The sequence below is a fragment of the Phyllobates terribilis genome, unplaced genomic scaffold, assembly GCF_046119375.1.
Source record: "Phyllobates terribilis strain yellow unplaced genomic scaffold, ASM4611937v1 Scaffold_9__5_contigs__length_417890890, whole genome shotgun sequence".
Lineage (NCBI taxonomy): Eukaryota > Metazoa > Chordata > Amphibia > Anura > Dendrobatidae > Phyllobates > Phyllobates terribilis.
Genome location: NW_027362769.1, coordinates 280,186,330 through 280,207,834, shown reverse-complemented (window position 1 = coordinate 280,207,834; position 21,505 = coordinate 280,186,330). Strand labels below are relative to the sequence as shown.

The 21,505-nt window shown below is 42.7% G+C and overlaps 1 protein-coding gene across 3 annotated transcripts in view; it reads left to right on the top strand.

Moving 5' to 3' along the window:
- VPS16 (VPS16 core subunit of CORVET and HOPS complexes) overlaps window positions 1-21,505 on the top strand; it is a 334,351-nt gene that overhangs the window by 120,829 nt on the left and 192,017 nt on the right. For all 3 annotated transcript variants that reach the window (XM_073647833.1, XM_073647834.1, XM_073647832.1), the window contains exon 7: window positions 16,023-16,145. In XM_073647833.1, the coding sequence (XP_073503934.1) occupies window positions 16,023-16,145 (123 nt within the window). The remainder of the gene's footprint in view (window positions 1-16,022; window positions 16,146-21,505) is intronic.

The window sequence follows — 21,505 nt, the reverse complement described above, 5'->3', positions numbered from 1 at the left end:
CAGGAGGACCCACAGACTACGAGAAGGTTTTTGAGAAGGAGGCTAGGGATGATTGAATTTCTTGTTGGACCATCCTCCTAACTTCGTTCATCATGGAAGGTTGTTCCTGTTTTGCAATTTTTTCCTTACACTTTTGGCATAGCGGTTTTTTATGACCAGAACACCAGTTTTTGCTACATATGGTACATTTGCGCCCAGTAGTTTTTTTCCCCCACTCTTGATGGCTCCTTGTCTCCTTAAGAAGAGAGAGAGAGAGGGAGACAGACTAAATATGGATTCTGCTGCAAGAGAGTGGAAATCTCCTCAAACCCAACTTACTTACTGGGTCTGGGTCTGCAATGGGCTCTGCAGATGCAGATCTTTGGGAACCTACACCTTCCATGGTCAAATGGATTTTGTCCTACCTTAAGGTGTCTTCCCATCAGGGCCTTCTTATAAGCAGAGACCGTGATCCAGCGCTTCTTCCATCCAATAAGATAGAAGATTCCTCTCACTGGCTTCATTCTACCAATCTTTTTTTTTTTTTTTATTTATCGCCGGTGACATCATGCGTTCCACCTTGGAATGCACTGGGAGTGACATCACTGGCTGCCGATAATGGAACTTCCGGCGTCTCCTGCAGGCGCGCAGAGCGCGATGGAGGATAGGAGGAAGATCGGGGCTGGGGAGCTACGGGAGGCCCACAGCCCTCCACACCACTCAGCTTTACCTTGCGGCGCGGGCGAGTGGCGGGGTCCCGCTCCAGAGAGCGAGAGCTGACAGAGGAGGAAGGCAAAAGCTATCGACCTCTGCAGCCCGGCTTCCAGGTACATAGGAGGATACTGTTCGCCGGCCACAGCACCCCACAGATAAACTCTTCATCCCATTAGGGACAGGAAAAACACTGAGGATGGTGGTGGGGAGGGGCTATTTAACCTATTGTGTTTCCTATCCCTAATTAGGATGGGGAGGCAACCTCGTAGGCTGCTGTCATGGAGGGGATTGGAGAAAAAAATAGTATCTCTGAAAATGTCATCTCGTCACCGAAAAAAAAGACCCTGAATCAGCAGAAAAATAAAAATACCATAACTCTCAGAATATAGCGATGCAAAAACAATATTTTTCTATCAATTTTTTTGCGTAAAAGCGGCAAAACATAACCTACATACATGTGGTATCTTTGTAATCGTAATGATCTGAAGAATAAAGCGGTCTTATCACTTTTACCACATGGTGAACAGGATCCAAAACAGAAAAAAAACAATTCCTGAGTTGCTGCTTTTTGTTTACTCTGCCTGCCCAAAATCAGAATAGAAAGCGGTCAAAAAAATGTGCACCCCACAACGATTGCAATAAAATCTACAACTCTTCTCGCAAAAAAAAACAGCTCTCACATGACTATTTGCAGAAAAATGTAAAAATTATAGCTCTCAAAATATGGTGTTGCAAAAATTTTTTTTTTTTTGCAAAAAAAAAAAAAAAGTTTTTGTTTGTAAAAAATAGCAAAAGCAAAAAACTAAATGAATCTGGTATTCCTGTAATTGTTCTGACTAAAAGAATAAAGCCGCCTTATCACTTACACATGAAAAACTGCGTAAAAAAATAAATCTTGACCTGCTTTTGATTTGTTCATTCTGCCTTCCAAGAATCGCAGTAAGGCTCGGTTCACATTTAACCTGTGCTCTACTCTGAGCGCTTACATCGGGGTTTTACATATGAATCTCTGAAATATGTTATTTAGATTACAACCCCAACAGAAAATTCATTGTAACTAAGCAGATGGAGACACTGTGGAGACCGACTGGCCTATGATCCGGTGGTGTCAGTCTTTGTAAGCGTGCATAAAATCGCAGTTGGCCACAGTTTTGTGCACCTCTGAAAAGATGGACACCACTGAACAGAAGCCAGACTAAGTCCAGAGTAACTGCTGCCTCACTATAATAAATGGATCAATCGGGGTTTCATCTGTATCAAGTATTTCAGAGATGTAGATGGAAACTCCAATGTAAATTTTCAGCATGGAGCACAGGATATATGTGAACTGATCCAAAATGTTATGTACCCAAAAATGCTACCAATAAAAGCTTCAACTCAACCCACAAAAAACAAGTCCCCACTCAGGTCTGTCATCTCTTAACGGAAATATAGGGGCTTCCACATTACTGGTATCTCAAAGTCTCTGGAAAAGCTTGATGGCATGGCTCCTCCTAAAAAGAAATCCAGCTAAATCTGCGCTCGCAAATGCCCCCTCCCTTTTGAGCACCACAGTTTACCTAAACCACAGCTAGCATTCACATGTTTGGCATTACTATAGCGAGAAGACCCACTTAATTTATGAAATGCAAGTCTCCAGAAGCACAAGATGGGCACAATGTATAGGGCACTACAATGTAGTGGGCACTACAATGGCATAATTTGAAATTTTCACTTCGCAACATCCACTTCGTGTTTGTTTCTGGAAATCGCCAGTGAAGTAAAAATAATCACTACACCTGTAAATTAATTCCCAGAGGGATGTAGATTTCAAGCATGGAGTCACTTAAGGGGGGTGTTTGTTGTTCTGGCACTTTGGGGCTCGGCAAATAGACAATTCTAGGAGAATCTGCACTCCAAAAGTCAAATAGCGCTCATTCCTACCCAGTCCTGCTATATGGCCAAACAGTAGTTTACAGCTACAAATTGGGTATTGCTACATTCAGGAGAAATTGTGTAGCACATTATGGGTCCTTCTTTGTTTTTGTTTTTTTTTTTTTACCAATTTCTCCTTGTGAAAATGAAAAATCTGCCGCTAAATCAACATTTTAGTGGTAAGAATTGTAATAATTTCTTTTCTTCATCGCCCAATGGTTTAAAATTTTGTCAAACAGCTGTGGTGTTAACATGCTCACTGCACCCCTTGGTGAATTCATTGAGGGGTGGAGTTTGCAAAATGGAGTCTTTTATGGGAGTGTTCTGCTGTTCTGGCACCTCAAGGACTCTGCCAATGTGACATGGCACTTGCAACCGATTGCAGCTAAACCTACACTCCAATACTGTGCTCTTTCCCTTCTGAGCTCTGCACTGTGCCTGAAAAGTAGTTTGCGATTACAAGTAGGGTATTGGCGAACGCAGGAGAAAATGGCTCACAAAATTTGTTACGCAATTTCTCATATTAGCCTAAAAGTACGCTTTAGTAGTTTTAACTCCTCTCTGACATGGTCAGTAATAGTACGTCCCTGTGCCCTGGGCCTATTGGGCCGGGGACATACTATTACTGCATAATGGGATCATGCCCGCACACAAGCAGTGTGGGGCGATCGCTGCCAGGTGTCAGCTGATTTGTCACAGCTGACACCTGGTACTATATGCCATGAGCGCTCCCGGCACATTAACCCCCAAAATGCTGTGATCGAAATCAATCGCAGCATTCCGGTGGCAAGGGGAGGTAAGCGCAGATACTTACCTCCTCACCGGCGTCTCGCGCTCTCTGTGCGGAGTCTCGTTGCTTGTCATGGTGCTCAGTGCACGGTCTAACTAACTTGTGTGCGCAGGTCTGCAGCCTGCATAGCATAGATAGCATAGTGTTTCTATGCTATAAAGGAGATCTGGGTGAAAAAAATGAAAGTCCCATAGTGGGACAAAGTATAAAAGTTAAAAAAGAATCAGAAAGTGAAAAAAAAAAAAAAAAAAAAAAAAAAAAAAAAAAGGTTGTAAAAATATTTAAAAAAAAATAATCCCCAAAAAATAAAAATATATTGCACCCATGAATAAATATTATTCTGAAAAAAAAACCAAACAAACAATAAAAGTACACACATTTGGTATCGCCGCGTCTGGAACGACCTGACCTATAAAACTGTCCTACTAGTTAACCCCTTCAATGAACACGGAAAAAAATAAAATAAATAAAAAACTAAGCAAAAAACTATACTTTATCATCATACCACTAAACAAAAAATGGAATAAAACGCAATCAAAAAGACGAATGTAAATAAAAATGGTACCGCTGAAAACGTCATCTTGTCCCGCAAAAACAAGCCGCCATACTGCTCCATCAGCCGAAAAATAAAAAAGCTATAGCTCTCAGAATAAAGCGGTGCAAAATTTTTTTTTTTCTATAAAATAGCTTTTATTGTGTAAAAGCGCCAAGATATAAATGTGGTACCGCTGTAAACGTACTGACCTGAAGAAAAAAACCCTTTTTTTCAATTTTACCACACGCAGAACAGCATAAAAAAAAACTAAAAAATTCCTGAATTGTTGGTTTTTGTTTATTCTGCCTCCCAAAAATCGGAATAGAAAGCGATCAAAAAATGTCATGTGCCTGAAAATGGTACCAATAAAAACGTCAACTTGTCCCGCAAAAAAATAGCCGTCACCTGACGATCAGCCAAAATATGGAAAAATTATAGCTCTCAAAATATGGCGATGCAAAAACTAGTCTTTGCAAAAGAAAAAAAAAAGCGTTTTTTTAGTGTGTGACAGCTGCCAAACATAAAAACCCGATATGAATCTGGCATCACTGTAATCGCTCCGACTCAAAGAATAAAGTTGTCTAATCACTTATACCACATGAGGAAAGGCTTAAAAAATAATCTCTAGGGTTGTGCTAGGGCTAGGGTTAGGGTTAGGATTGTGCTAGGGTTAGGGTTAGGGTTGTGCTAGGGTTAGGGATTCCACTATTTAGGCACATCAGGGGCTCTCCAAACGCGACATGGCGTCCGCTCTCAATTCCAGCCAATTTTGCGTTCAAAAAGTCACACAGTGCTCCTTCCCTTCTGAACCCTGTCGTGCGCCCAAACAGTGTATTTTCCCCACATATGGGGTATCGGCATACTCAGGAGAAATTGCTTAGTTTTTGGGGTCCATTTTCTCCTCTTAGGCTATGTGCCTACGATGCAGAAATGCTGCATATTTTTTCCGCTTCTCCCTGGCAGGAAAAACGCATACGGATTTTACATGCGTTTTTCCCGCCAGGTAGGAGCGTTTGTCAAGGGTTTTTGCATGCATTTCTGCATGCAGGTTATTAATCGCTTTTCCAAGCGATTTTAGCATCACTTGGAAAAGTGCTTGACAAGTTGGTCACACTATATAAATCCATGCAACCGGCATGGATTTATATAGTGTGACCAAGTAATAGTTAAAAAAAAAAAAAAAAAAAAAGAATAAGAATGGTAAAAAATAAAGATTATACTTACCTTCCGTTGGCCCATGGTCTCCTTCTCCGATCCGTCCGGTCTCCCCGGTGTCTCACGGTGGTGTGAAGGACCTGCAATGACGTCATTGAGTCATATGACAGGTCACGTGACCGCCGATGTCAGCGGTCGCGTGACCTGTCACATGACTCAATGACGTCATGTCAGGTCCTCACACCACCGCGAGCCGCCCAACACACCGCACGCATCGCTATGGAGACCGGGGGACATCAGAAGGTAAGTATAATCTTTATTTTTTATTTTATTCTGTTTTTTACAGGTACTATGGTACCCGGGTCTGGAGGAGAGTGTCCTCTTCTCCAGGCCTGGGTACCATCCGTTCATTGAATTGCTTCATATCCACGTGTGCACATGTAGTGTGCGGATATGAAGCGTTTCATTGCAAGTCAATGGCGCAAATTACGCTGCGTGTCCGCAAAATTTAATGGACATGCTGCGGATTTTTCCGCAATGATAATCCGCAGCGGAAATTTCCGCAGCATGTGCACAGCACATGCGGATTATCATTGGGGAACATGGGGCACGTATTACCAAGTGTTTTTTAAGCGTTTTCGCTGCGGAAATTCCCCGGCAAAAACGCTTGAAAAACGCATAGTGGGCACGCAGCCTTAGCGTTGTGAAAATAAAAAATTTGGGAATAAAACCTAATTTTTGTGGAAAAAGTTTGATTTTTTTTTATTTTCACGGCTCCATGTGATAAACTTCTGTGAAGCACTTGGGTGTTCAAGGTGCTCACCACACATCTAGATAAGTTCCTTGAGGGGTCTAGTTTCCAAAATTGTGTCTCTCATGTAGGGTTTCCACTGTTTATTCACATCAGGGGCTCTTCAAACGCAACATGGCGTCCACTAATTATTGAAGCAAATTTTATATTCAGAAAGTCAAATGGCTCTCCTTCCCTTCCGAACCCTGCCATGCTCCCAAACAGTTGTTTTCCCCCACATATGGGGTATTGGCATGCTCAGGAAAAATTGCACAACAAATTTTGGGGTCCATTTTTTTCCTGTTATCCTTACAAAATAAAAAAATTGGGGTCTAAAGTAACGTTTATGTAAAAAAAAAAAAAAAAAAGAAGTTCATTATTTTCTTCCACATTCCAAAAATTCCTGTGAAGCACCTGAAGGGTTAATAAACTTGTTGAATGTGGTTTTGAGCACCTTGAGGGGTACAGTTTTTAGAATGGTTTCACTTTTGGGTATTTTCTGTAATAAAGGCCCCTCAAAGTCATGTGATGTGGTCCCTAAAAAAATGGTTTTGTGAATTTTGTTGCAAAAACGAGAAATCGCTGGTCAACTTTTAACCCTTATACCATCGTAACAAAAAAAAAAATTGATCCAAAATTGTGCTGATGTAAAGTAGACATGTTGGAAATGTTATTTATTAACTATTTTCTGTGACTTATCTCTCTGATTTAAGGTCAAGAAAATTCAAAGTTTGAAAATTGCGAAATTTTCAAAATTTTTGCCAAATTTCAGATTTTTTCATAAATAAACACAAGTCATATTGAAGAAATATTAACACTATATGAAGTACAATATGTCACGAAAAAACTTTCTCAGAATCAGTGGGATCCCTTGAAGCGTTTCAGAGTTATTACCTCATAAAGTAAAAGTGGTCAGAATTGTAAAAATTGGCCTGGTCATTAAGTGCAAACCACCCTCAGGGGTAAAGGGGTTAATTATTCATGACCACTCTTAATGAAAACTAATAAGTTATATTTTAGCAGTTCACTTAAAGAAGTTGTCAACTACGTTATATGAAACCCCCCCCCCCCAATGTATCCCCCCTTGGGCCCAGAAGTGTTTTTGTAAATACCTTGCAGTACCTTTTCTGCCTCTGAGCGGCGCTATTTCTGGCTTGACCTCAGTGACGCGCTCCCGGCGGTGGACGCAGGGCTGTGGGCGGGGTTCCCTGTGCGTCACACCCAGCATTCCCAGTGAAATGAGGAGAGGGAGAGTGCGCTGTGGATGCCGGGTGTGACGCGCAGGGTAACCCCGCCCACAACCCAGCTGCTAACGGTGGAACGCGGAAGAGGGATCCCCGGCTGGACTTGTCGTGACGCCAGCGGATGTCATGTGATGCCTGTGAGCGGCCAGTGATAGCGCCGCTCACAGGCAGAAAAGGCACCACTTATGGGCCCAGGGGGAATACATCGGGGAATCATATAAGGTAGTGGACAACCCCTTTAAATAAGGTATTTTTCACGAAAAAATATCTTTGGGGCAGTATAATCATCCATAAGGGCCATAAGATTTCCTTCCCTGCCTGCCAGTGGAGGTTGACACCCCAGGGGACACAGGTTGGCACTTAAAGCGGATCAAAGAGAGGAGGTAGCCGAACATCATGGCAGAGTGACGAAAATTTGGAAATACAGTACAGACCAAAAGTTTGGACACACCTTCTCATTTAAAGATTTTTCTGTATTTTCATGACTATGAAAATTGTACATTCACACTGAAGGCATCAAAACTATGAATTAACACATATGGAATTATATAATTAACAAAAAAGTGTGAAACAACTGAAAATATGTCTTATATTCTAGGTTCTTCAAAGTAGCCACCTTTTGCTTTGATGACTGCTTTGCACACTCTTGGCATTCTCTTGATGAGCTTCAAGAGGTAGTCACCGGAAATGGTCTTCCAACAATCTTGAAGGAGTTCCCAGAGATGCTTAGCACTTGTTGGCCCTTTTGCCTTCACTCTGCTGTCCAGCTCACCCCAAACCATCTCGATTGGGTTCAGGTCTGGTGACTGTGGAGGTCAGGTAATCTGTCGTAGCACCCCATCACTCTCCCTCTTGGTCAAATAGCCCTTACACAGCCTGGAGGTGTGTTTGGGGTCATTGTCCTGTTGAAAAATAAATGATGGTCTAACTAAAAAGTACCTAGTATACCCCTACTATAAATGATTTTGTAAGACTATTATTATAATTTAGCAGCCTTCAACTCGATCTCAAACCATGGCGACTTGATGGATGAATGCTCTGTAGGAAGAACGATCTTGTTCAAGTCTAGATAAGTCCACCAGGGTCTTCTCTGCCTTTATCTTGCTTGATAGTATCAAGCCATCGTCTTGCTGTTCTTCCTCATCACCCTGTTCCTTCTATTCTTCAGACAATAATGTTCTTCTCCTGTGATTGCTCTCTTTGTATGAGGTGTCCAAAATAAGCAAGTTGTAGCTTGGTGATCCTTGCTTCAAGTGACATGTCTGGCTTGATTTGTTCCCAAAAAATTTTTTGTTCTTCTTGCCATCAATGTTATTGATAACATTCTTCTCCACCACCAAATTTTGAAGGTTTCAATCCTTCTGTCTTGATTCGCATCGGTATGTTACCACAGAAAAGACTAAACTGTGTTCAAGCAGTGTCTGTCGCCAGTGAAATGTTCCTCGATTTGAAAACCTTGTCCAGTGACTTCATTGTTGATTTGCCCATTGCTCTTCTCCTATCGACTTCCAGTGTCTGTTCTGCATCTTGAGCTATCATCGATTCAAGTAGGTTGAAGCCCTTTATAACTTCCCATTCGTCGTCGTTCTTCTCAAATTTGTCCTGGTCGGACCTGGCAGTACTTAATATCTTTTTTCTCCTTTGTCTTTAGTAGCAGTCCCATTTTCAAGCTTTCCCTCTTGACACTCCTTAATAAGTCCTTCATTCCATCTATGCTTTTTGCTATCAATGTTGTATCGTCTGTGTACTTACGATTGTTAGTGCTTCTGCATATAAAATTGAAGTGAAATGGTGACAGAATTCAGCCTTGTCTGACTCTTCGCTCTACTTTGTTCCATGCTGTGTCACTGTGTTCCGTTCTCCATGTTTCTTCTTAGTCGATGTAAGGCTGTGTGCCCACGATGCATTTTTTAACCGTTTCCGCAGTGGCAAAAACGCTGCAGAAACGCTTAAAAAACGCATGATAGAAGGCCTGCCATGTTCCCCAATGATAATCCGCATGTGCTATGCACATGCTGCGGACATTTCCGCTGCGGATTATCATTGCGGGAAAAAACGCAGCGCTACCAATTATTTTGCGGAAGTGCTGCGTTTTCGCCGCCATTGACTTCCATTAGACCGCATGGATTATGCATCACTGCATAAGTAGATGCGCATTCCATACGTTCTAATGTGCGGATGGTACCCAGGTCTGGAGAAGAGGAGACTCTCCTCCGGACCTGGGTATCATAGAAAATTGTAAAAAAAAAAAAAAAAAAAAGAATAAAATAAAAAATAAATATATACTTACCTTCTGGCGGCCCGCGGTGCGCTCCTCCTTGCTTGGCAGCAGTTCGCGATGGAATGAAGGACCTGCGCTGAAGTCATGTGACGGGTCACGCGACACTGACGTCGGCAGGTCCTTCACTCTACCGCTGCCGGAAGCCGGGACGGAGGAAATCAAGACAGCGCGGGCCGTCGGAGGGTAAGTATACATTTATTTTTTTATTTTTTGACTTTCTCTCGGGTCACAAAAATCCTGAGCATTTCTGCATCGTGGGCACATAGCCTAAAGGTTTCTAATGAGGCTGATTAGAAGGTTCAGCACACCTTTATCCTTCGTGATATTCCAAAGTATCTGGTGAGCAATACAGTTGAAGGCTTTGTTGTAGTCGATGAAGCAAAAATAATTTCCTTGTTGTATTCTTTGTCCATTATCCATCTAATGTTCGCCATCATCTCTCTTGTTCCTCTGCCTTTTCCTCAGTAAGGCTGTAACCGTTGTAAGATGGCAGCTGGACAAGTCCTGGATGGAGTACAAGTGCTTCTCACTAAATTAGAATATTATCAAAAAGATCTCATTATCTCAGTAAATTAGAATACTTTATAACAGCTTGAAATTTTTTTTTAAAACTCTTGAAAATACCCCATAGATTCTCCATGGGGTTAAGGTCAAGTGAGTTTGCTGGCCAATCAAGCACAGTGATACTGTTTTTAAATCAGGTACTGGTACTTTTGGCAGTGTGGACAGGTGCCAAGTCCTGCTGGAGAATGAAATTTCCATCTCCAAAAAGCTTGTCGACAGAGGGAAGCATGAAGTGCTCTAAAATTTCCTGGTAGACGGGTGCGCTGACTTTTGTCTTGATAAAACACAGTAGACCTACACCAGCAGATGACATGGCTCCCCAAACCATCACTAATTGTGGAATCTTCACACTAGACCTCAAGCAGCTTGTGCTGTGTGCCTCTCCACTCTTCCTCCAGACTCTGGGACCTTGATTTCCAAATGAAATGCGAAATGTGCTTTAATCTGAAAACAACACCTTGGTCTACTGAGCAGTCCAGGTCTTTTTCTCCTTGGCCAACTTAAGACGCTTCTGGCGCTGTTAATTGGTCATGAGTGGCTTGACATAAGGAATGTGACGCTTGTAGCCCATGTCCTGGATACTTCTGTTTGGGTGGCTCTTGAAGCAATGACTCCAGCTGCAGTCCACTCGTTGTGAATCTCCCCAAAATTTTTGAATGGCCTTTTCTTAACAATCCTTTCAAGGCTGCGGTTATCCCGGTTGCTTGTGCACCTATTTCTACAACACTTTTTCCTTTCACTCAACTTTCCATTAATAAGCTTGGATACAGCACTCTGTGAACAGCCAGCCTCTTTAGCAATGACCTTTTGTGGCTTACCCTCGTTGTGGAGTGTGTCAATGACTGCCTTCTGGACATCTGTCAAGTCAGCTGTCTTCCCCATGATTGTGGAGCCTACTGAAACAGACTAAGGGACCTTTTTAAATGCGTAGGAAGCCTTTGCAGGTGTTTTTTGTTAATTATTCTAATTTACTGAGATAATGACTTTTGTATTTTCATTGGCTGTAAGCCATAATCATCAACATTAACCCCTTTACCTCTGAGGGTGGTTTGGATGTTAATGACCATGCCAATTTTTACAATTCTGACCACTGTTACTTTATGAGGTAATTACTCTGGAACACTTCAATGGATCCTACTGATTGAGATTGTTTTTTCGTGACATATTGTACTTCATGATAGTGGTAAAATTTCTTCGACATCACTTGCGTTTATTTGTGAAAAAAATGAAAATTTTTAAAATTTTCGCAATTTTCAAACTTTGAATTTCCATGCCCTTATAAAATAAGAGAAATATGTAATACAAAATAGTTAATAAATAACATTTCCCACATGTCTACTTTAAATCAGCACAATTTTGGAACCAACATTTTTTTTTGTTAGGGAGCTATAAGGATTAAAAATCGACCAGCGATTTCTCATTTTTACAACAAAATTTACAAAACCATTTTTTTAGGGACCACATCACATTTGAAGTGACTTTGAGAGGCCTTTATGACAGAAAATACCCAGAAGTGACACTATTCTAAAAACTGCACCCCTCAAGGTGTTCAAAACCACATTAAGAAGTTTATTAACCCTTCAGGTGCTTCACAGGAATTTTTGGAATGTGGAAGAAAAAAATTAGCATTTTATTTTTTTCACAAAAATGTTACTTTTGGCCCAAATTTTTTTATTTTCACAAGGGTATCATTAAAAAATGAACCTCAAAATTTATTGTACAATTCCTATTGAGCACGCTGATACCCCATATGTGAGGGAAAACTACAGTTTGGGTGCACTGTAGGGTTCGGAAGGGAAGGAGCACCATTTGACTTTTTGAATGTAAAATTAGCTTGAATAATTAGCGGACACCATGTTGCGTTTGGGGAGCCCCTGATGTGCCTAAACAGTGGAAAGCCCCCAGAAGTGACCCCATTTTGGAAACTAGACCCCTCAAGGAACTTATCTAGATGTGTTGTGAGCACCCTGAATCCCCAGGTGCTTTACAGAAGTTTTTCATTGAGTTGTAAAAATAAAATTTTCACATTTTTCCAACAAAAATGGTTTTCAGCCCCCAATTTTGCATTTTCATAAGGGTAACAGGAGAAATTGCACCATGCAATTTGTTGTGCAATTTGTCCTGAGTAAGCGGATACCCCATATGTGTGGGAAAACCACTGCTTGGGCGCACGGCAGGATTCGGAAGGGAAGGCGCGCCATTTGACTTTTTGAATGTAAAGTTTGCTTGAATAACTAGCAGAGGCCATGTTGCGTTTAGAAAGCCCCTGATGTGCCAAAACAGTGGAAACCCCCCACAAGTGACTCCATTTTGGATACTACACCCCTCAAGGATTTTATCAAGGGGTATAGTTAACATTTTGAACCCAGAGGTACGACACAGAATTTGATAACATTAGGTCATCATATTGAATAAGTTGTCATTAGTCTTGAGCGCAAGTGCTCACTACTTGAGTTTGCATCGGGTACTCGGGCATGCACCAAGTATCGCGGGTGCTCAAGTGACCTGCTCGAATCCCCGCCCGCGTGTTTCACGGTTATTAGATACCCCCAAAAAATGTGGGGATCGCTCGTGCATGGCAGGCAATCCCCCGCGAGTTTTTTTGTCTGTATAACCACTGCAAAACATATGGGGAGGAGACTTGAGCATACCCAAGCGCCCGATGCAAACTCAAGTAGCGAGCACTTGCGCTCAACATTAGTCGCCATATCGTAGTCATTTTTTTTTCTTTACTTCTGAAAAAATCCCACCCTCAACACTAACCCTAGCCCAACCCTAACCCTAGAATTTATTTATTACGCCGTTCCTCGTGTGGTATAAGTGATTAGATGACTTTATTCTTTGGGTCGGTGCGATTACAGCGATACTAGATTCATATCGGGTTTTTATGATTGACAGCTGTCACACACTAAAAAAAACATTTTTTTGCAAAGACTAGTTTTTGCATCGCCATAGTTTGAGACCTATAATTTTTCCATATTCCAGCCGACAGTCATGTGACAGCTTGTTTTTTTGCGGGACAAGTTGACGTTTTTATTGGTACCATTTTCGGGCACGTGACATTTTATTTTTTTTCCATTTATATATATAACGGGTCTGGGAGGCGGAACCTCTGAGCAACTATATAAGGGGGCGGTCCTTGCAAGGAAGCGGGTGGCTCCCAGGGAAGACTGGCAGGTAGTCACGGCAAGTGACAGGGACAGTCTCTGGGTAGAAGGGCAGGTAGTCACGGCAAGTGACAGGGACAGTCTCTGGGTAGAAGGACGGGTACTCACGGCAAGTGACAGGGACAGTCTCTGGGTAGAAGGACAGCAGGCAGGTGGCTGGTGAGCGGGCGAGAGTCTTTGGACAGGCAGGTGGTCACGGCAAGTGACGGCGGAGCCTCCAGGTAGGCTAGCAGGCAGATAGCAGGTGAGCGCTCCCAGGTGAGCAGGCAAGAGTCTCTGGACAGGCAGGTGGTCACGGCAAGTGACGGCGGAGCCTCCAGGTAGGCTAGCAGGCAGGTAGCAGATGAGCGCTCCCAGGTGAGCGGGCAGGCTGGTCCATAGACAGACTGACAGGTGTCGGAAGGCAGACTGTCGGACCGCAGGCTTGCAAGCAGGTAAACGGATATCAGGCAGGTATCAAGCAGGAATCTGACAGGTGACTGGCAGGTAACTGGTAACGGGACCTGAGGGCTGAAGCAGAGTAAAGGCTTTGCAACAACATTGCTCGGGCACCTCCATTTTTGAGGAGGTGCCTTATATATGGTGAGGTCCTCCGGCCATTGGCCGGGGACTCTTTAGGACGGCGCGCGTGGCCCCTTTAAGAGAGGGGGAGCGCGCGCGCGCCCTAAGCACAGTGGCCGGGAAGCAGCGCGCTGCCAGCAGAGCGGGAGGAGGACGCCGGGCACGGAGTGGAGAGGTGAGGGAAACAGCGTCCCTGCCTAGCAGGAGGCAGGGACGCCGACGCTACAGTTTTATATTTATATATATATATATATATATATATATATATATATATATATATATATATATATATATATATATATATATATATATATATATATATATATATATATATATATATATATATATAGTGTGTGTGTATATAATATAATTTTTTTTTTAAAAGAATGTTATTTATTTTTTCACTTTTTGATCCTTTACACATTGTCCCACTATGGGACTTTCACTTTTTGCAGCCTGATCGGCTGTATAGCACAGGAATGCAGCACCATCCCTATGCTATGTAGCCTGTCAGCTCTACACAGGGAGAAGCTGCTTTGGTCGCGCTCTGTGCATGACCAAAATACCTTCCTTCCTCCTGGTGACTCGGATGTTGTCATGATGACATCGGGTCACCATGACAACATCCGGGACCGGACTCAGACGTCGCGGGAAGCCGGCAGAGAAGGTAAGTATCGTGCTTACCTCCTCTTGCCACCGGAATGCTGCTTTCGATTTCAATCGCAGCCTGAGAAATATGGGTCGTTCGAGACTTTGTTCAGAAGAACAGCATACTTTAATTAAAAAGTTGATTGGAAAGGGTAAAACTTATAAAGAAGTGCAGACTATGATAGGCTGTTCAGCTAAAATGATCTCCAATGCTTTAAAATGGAAAGCAAAACCAGAGAATGGATCGAAGAATAGCCAGAATGGCAAAGGCTCAGCCAATGATCAGCTCCAGGATGATTAAAGATCGTCTCACGCCATAATCATCAACATTAACAGAAATAAACACTTGAAATAGATCACTCTGTTTGTAATGACTCTATATAATATGAGTTTTTACTTTTTGTATTAAAGAACTTAAATAAATTAACTTTTTGATGATATTCTAATTTAGTGAAAAGCACTTGTATATGCGTCACCGAGGTGCCTAGCCTTGGCGATGTAAAACCCAGTGATAGAGGGCCCCATCACTGAAAGTGTTGTGAGGTTCATTTAAAGGGAACCCCTTGGCACTTATCTGTCCTCTAATATGGGCATACAAGTGATAGAAATGTAAATCAATTTATATCTGTATGCATCATATTAGAGGTCTTGTTGCTGTGGAATGTCTTTTTATTCAATCAAGTTTCTGATGCTTGCAGGCCTGGGGACTGGAAGAAATCCCCACCTACTGAGTTAATTACGATGTTTACCCCCTCCCCTGCATGTCACAGTGCCCAGATTTGACCGTGGCAACTGCACATCACAGGGCACAGGGGGTGACAGATTCCCTTTAATGGGCCTGTATTTTAGGGGCGGGTTTTAAGAGCAGCTGGTAGAGCTGGCGGGGGACTGAGTGCTCCCATATCTCCAATCTAGGCCTGGCATATTCTCTATTCTCCATATTTGCCTGGGAATAGAGGTGGAAACACCATATGCTAGTCAAACTGCCAGAACCTGACCAAGCGTAGGCCTGTGTTGCTGGTAGATCCCAGCTATATTACAAGCAGGCAGCTGTTAACCGTTTAGATGCCGCTGTCCATTTCTGACAGATTTTTAAATGGAGTAGTTGCAAGTGCATGCATATGTTACTGTCTGACCTGCGACACAATCACAGGGCACTGTTGGGTTACCATGAAAGCCGGGGGCCTATCTGTTGTCTTTGCACTTATAAAATCCTAGAATATTAGAGTTGGAAGGGACCTCCAGGGTCATCTGGTCCAACCCCCTGCTCAATGCAGGATTCACGAAACCATCTCAGACAGATGTCTGTCTAGCCTCTGTGTCCAGCCTCTGCGCTTCACTTATTATATGAAGCTCAGCTGCAGGCGGAGCTCCATAAGAAACTATGATGTTTCCCTATATGCTGCAATACTGTGGTATTGCAGTATATAGCACAAGCCGTTCAAAAGCTCATCTTGTGCTGCCAAAAAAGCCCTCACACATGTATGTTGACAAAAAATAAGAAAGCTAAGGCTCTTGGAAGAAGGCAAGGAAAATACAAAAGCGCACAAGCAATTAATTCCCTGGTCTTTAAAGAGTCAATTTAGATGGTCAGGCCATGTCTCTCTGTGAGTAGAATATTATAGCATATCATACAGATCTGACATATGAACACGTCTTAACTGGCCCCATTTTTTGTAGACACTGCCTGGATTGAGCCCGCTGTCTGGCACTTACCTGCATATGTCCGTGTCATTTCATTATAAGTACCTGGCCATGTTCACAGATACTGGTTACATATGGCTGGGAACGTCCTCACTGAAGGTAAGTACAGCATTCTTTTATATCTGCTGAAAAGTAATAGTTTTGTTTCATAGTAGCTGAAAAAAATATAACTATTATTCTTAACTATTAGAAGCTGCATGTGCCAACGAAAAAAATATTAACTGTGTAGCACGATCCACAAATGTCTGTTCAGCACATAAGAACAAGCCAATAATAGTATAACAGTCCACAAATAAACCTCAATATTACCCCAATTCACTGAGTATTCCCATCATTCTGTTCAGCAAAGTTCAGAAAATGGTGACGAAGAAATTCATATTGTTTAATCTCATAGGGATTGTTGCATCTGAAACATTTATGGCCCATTTATAGGAAATGCAATAAATGTCCGATTGATGCACGTATCATCTGGGCACGTATCCATCTTGAGAACCGGCATGTTAGTTATGCTGTGAATGTTTCAGGTAGGACAACCAGTATATATAGTGGTTTTGTGTTTTCATTGTTTTACATATAGAGGTGTGGTCAAAAGTTTACATGCCCCGGCTGAATTTTTCCTTTCTTGTCCTTATTTCAGAGAATATGGAGGATAACAAAAAAAACGTTTTCTCCACTCATGGTTATTGGTTGGGTGAAGCCATTTATTGTCAAACTACGGTGTTTTCTCTTTTTAAGTCTTAATGACAACCAAAAACATCCAAATGACCTTGATAAAAAGTTCACATACCCCAGTTCTTAATATAGTGTATTGCCCCCTCTAACATCAACGACAGCTTGATGAGTCTTGAGTCTTTTGTGGTAGTTGTGGATGAGGTTCTGTATTTTCTCAGATGGTAAAGCTGCCCATTCTTCTTGGCAAAAAGCCTCCAGGTCCTGTAAATTCCTGGACTGTCTAGCATGAACTGCGCGCTTGAGATCTCCCCAGAGTGGCTCAATGATATTGAGGTTAGGAGACTGAGATGGCCACTCCAGAACCTTCACTTTGTTCTGCTGTAGCCAATGACCGGTCGACTTAGCCTTGTATTTTGGATCATTGTCATGTTGGAACGTCCAAGTACGTCCCATGCGCAGCTTCCGGGCTGATGAGTGCTAATTTGCCCCCCAGTATTTGCTGATAACGTGCTGCATTCATCTTTCCTTCAACTTTTACCAAGTTTCCTGTGCCTTTTGTAGCTTACACTTCCCGAAAACATAAGCGATCCACCTCCATGCTTTACTGTAGGAATGGAGTTCCTTTCATCATAGGCCTTGTTGACTTCTCTCCAAATGTAAAGTTTGTGGTTGTGTCCAAAAAGTTAAATTTTGGTCTCATCACTCCAAATTACCTTGTTCCAGAAGTTTTGAGGCTTGTCTCTGTGCTGTTTGGCATATTGTAGGTGAGATACTTTGTGGCATTTGCGCAGTAATGGTTTTCTTCTGGCGACTCAACTATGCAGCCCATTTTTCTTCAAGTGCCTCCTTATTGTGCATCTTGAAACAGCCACACCACTAGTTTTCAGAGTCCTGAATTTCAGCTGATGTTATTTGTGGGTTTTTCTTTGCATCCCGAACAATTTTCCTGGCAGTTGTGGCCGAAATTTTTGTTGGTCTACCTGACCGTGGTTTAGTTTTTACAGAGCCCCTGATTTTGCATTTGTTAATCAGTTTGAATGCTGCTGCTTATACAGTTCAACTACCTTTTGCCTTCGATCCATTGAGAAGTAGTTTGCTTTCCCCACGACTCACAATCCTGAAACGTCAGTGGGTGGATGAAAGATGCAAGAGTATGTCTGGATCCCAGAAATTCACTCAGCTTTTATGCACACACACTGATTACAAGCAAACGGGTCACAGGTGAGGTGTTACCTTTAGTAGAAATTCAAACCCATTTGTGTCAAATTCTGTTCATGTTATCAGGCCAAAATCACCAGGGTATGTGAACTTTTGATCAGGGTCATCTGGATGTTTTTGGTTGTCATTAAGATTTAAAAAGAGAAAACACAGTAGTTTGACAATAATTGGCTTCAGCCAACCAATAACCATGACTGGAGAAAGTTTTTTTTGTTATCATTCATATTCTCTGAAACAAGGCCAAGAAAGGAAAAATTCTGCTGGGGGTATGTAAGCTTTTGAGCACAACTGTATGTTACAGTATTGTTAAAATATTTTAAGAAAGATGCATATTCTGCATAGAGGAAAGGACCTATTGTTATGTTATCATCGCCTTCAGAGTGTTAAAGGGTGTCTGTCAGCGACTTTATGGATACTAACCCAACGACACCGAGTAGGGGGAAAACCATATGTGCAAACGTATCATGTTGGCTATAGTTTTACGAACTTTCATCCAGTTTGCAGAGTTGTGAGTACAGTCTCAATCCTGGTACGTGCTTTGGTTCTCAGCTGTAAATCCAGCCCAACTTCTGTGCTGAATTTTCGTGCGTATGTGGGAATCTAGACTGGTGCATGGACGATACTCTCACCATCATGGGCGACAGTTTAGCTTACAAAGTTGTGTCATTGATCAAAGACAAGTGGAAGGTTTTGGCCTGGACTTTCAGTAGAAACCTTGCATCACTTATCAGGATTGAGACTGTCCTTTTAGCACATGCGAACTCTTGCATGTTAGATGTATGTTTGTTTCCTTTGCAGTGCAAAGTCAGACTTGCACATGTGGTTCTGTCTAATAGCCAGCAGTGTTGTTACTTTAGTACCCATAAGGGTATGCCCACATGGATATACAGGTGCTTCTCACAAAATTACAATATCATCAAAAAGTTAGTTTATTTCAGTTCTTCAATACAAATAATGAAACTCATATATTACATAGTCATTACAAATAGAGTGATCTATTTCAAGTGTTTATTTCTGTTAATGTTGATGATTATGGCTTACAGCCAATGAAAACACAAGTCATTTTCTCAGTAAATTAGAATACTGTAGAACAACAGCTTGAAAAATGTTTTTAAAATCCGAAATGTTGGCCTACTGAAATGTATGTTCAGTAAATGCACTCACTACTTGGTTGGAGCTCCTTTTGCATCAATTACTGCATCAATGCGGCGTGGCATGGAGGCGATCAGCCTGTGGCACTGCTGAGGTGTTATGGAAGCCCAGGTTACTTTTATAGCAGCCTTCAGCTCGTCTGCATTGTTGGGTCTGGTGTCTCTCATCTTCCTCTTAACAATACGCCATAGATTAAGGTCAGGCGAGTTTGCTGGCCAATCAAGCACAGTGATACTGTTGTTTGTAAACCAGGTATTGGTACTTTTGGCAGTGTGGACAGATGCCAAGTCCTGCTGGAGAATGAAATTTCCATCTCCAAAAAGCTTGTCGGCAGAGGGAAGCATGTAGTGCTCTAAAATTTCCTGGTGGACAGCTGCGCTGACTTTGGTCTTGATAAAACACAGTGGACCTACACCAGCAGATGACATGGCTCCCTCAAACCATCACTGATTAGGGAATCTTCACACTAGACCTCAAGCAGCTTGGATTCAGTGCCTCTCCAATCTTCCTCCAGACTCTGGGACCTTGATTTCCAAATGAAATGCAAAATTTACTTTCTTCTAAAAACAACACCTTGGACCACTGAGCAACAGTCCAGGTCTTTTTCTCCTTGGCCCAGATAAGACTCTTCTGGCATTGTCTATTGGTCATGAGTGGCTTGACACAATGAATGTGACACTTGTAGCCCATGTCCTGGATACGTCTGTGTGTGGTTGCTCTTTAACCAATGACTCCAGCAGCAGTCCACTCCTTGTGAGTCTCCCCCAAATTTTTGAATAGGCTTTTGTTAACCATCCTTTCAAGGCTGCGGTTATCCCAGTTGCTTGTGTGCATCTTTTTCTACCACACTTTTTCCTTTCACTCAACTTTCCATTAATATGCTTGGATACAGCACTCTGAACAGCCAGCCTCTTTACCAATGACCTTTTGTGGCTTACCCTCTTTGTGGAGTGTGTCAATGACTGCCTTCTTGACATCTGTCAAGTCAACTGACTTCCCCATGATTGTGGAGCCTACTGAAACAGACTAAGGGACCTTTTTAAATGCGTAGGAAGCCTTTGCAGGTGTTTTTTGTTAATTATTCTAATTTACTGAGATAATGACTTTTGTGTTTTCATTGGCTGCAAGCCATTAACATTAACAGAAATGAACACTTGAAATGGATCACTCTGTTTATAATGACTCTATATAATATGAGTTTCACAGAACTGAAATAAATTAACTTTTTGATGATATTCTAGTTTTGTGAGAAGCACTTGTTTCTGCTGCATAATACTTTGATTTATGTGCTTTTTGCAGGCTGGAGATGTCAAATCTGCAATGCCGCTCAAGTTACATAGCAGATTTTCTATGCAATGCATGAGTAAGATTTTCTAAAATGAATAAACTCCAGGGATTCTAGACTTAAAAAAAATCTGATGTACCCTTTTACCCTATTTCTTTTAAAACAACTGACCACTTTCTCTTGTTAGTGCAGCTTTCCTCACACACTGACCAGCACTTGTGACCATACAATGGCTGGTGGTGGAGGAGCATGTGACCAGACCATCAGCCTCCTCCAAGCTGCTTTCCTCACACACTGACCAGCACTTGTGACCATACAATGGCTGGTGGTGGAGGAGCATGCGACCAGACCATCAGCCTCCCCCAAGCTGCTTTCCTCACACACTGACCAGCACTTGTGACCATACAATGGCTGGTGGTGGAGGAGCATGTGACCAGACCATCAGCCTCCTCCAAGCAGCTTTCCTCACACACTGACCAGCACTTGTGACCATACAATGGCTGGTGGTGGAGGAGCATGCGACCAGACCATCAGCCTCCCCCAAGCAGCTTTCCTCACACACTGACCAGCACTTGTGACCATACAATGGCTGGTGGTGGAGGAGCATGCGACCAGACCATCAGCCTCCCCCAAGCTGCTTTCCTCACACACTGACCAGCACTTGTGACCATACAATGGCTGGTGGTGGAGGAGCATGTGACCAGACCATCAGCCTCCTCCAGGCAGCTTTCCTCACACACTGACCAGCACTTGTGACCATACAATGGCTGGTGGTGGAGGAGCATGCGACCAGACCATCAGCCTCCTCCAAGCAGCTTTCCTCACACACTGACCAGCACTTGTGACCATACAATGGCTGGTGGTGGAGGAGCATGCGACCAGACCATCAGCCTCCCCCAAGCAGCTTTCCTCACACACTGACCAGCACTTGTGACCATACAATGGCTGGTGGTGGAGGAGCATGCGACCAGACCATCAGCCTCCTCCAAGCAGCTTTCCTCACACACCTACCAGCACTCGTGACCATACAATGGCTGCTGGGAGAGGAGCATGTGACCAGACCATCTGCCTCTAAGCAGCTTTCCTCACACACTGACCAGCACTTGTGACCATACAATTGCTGCTGGTGGAG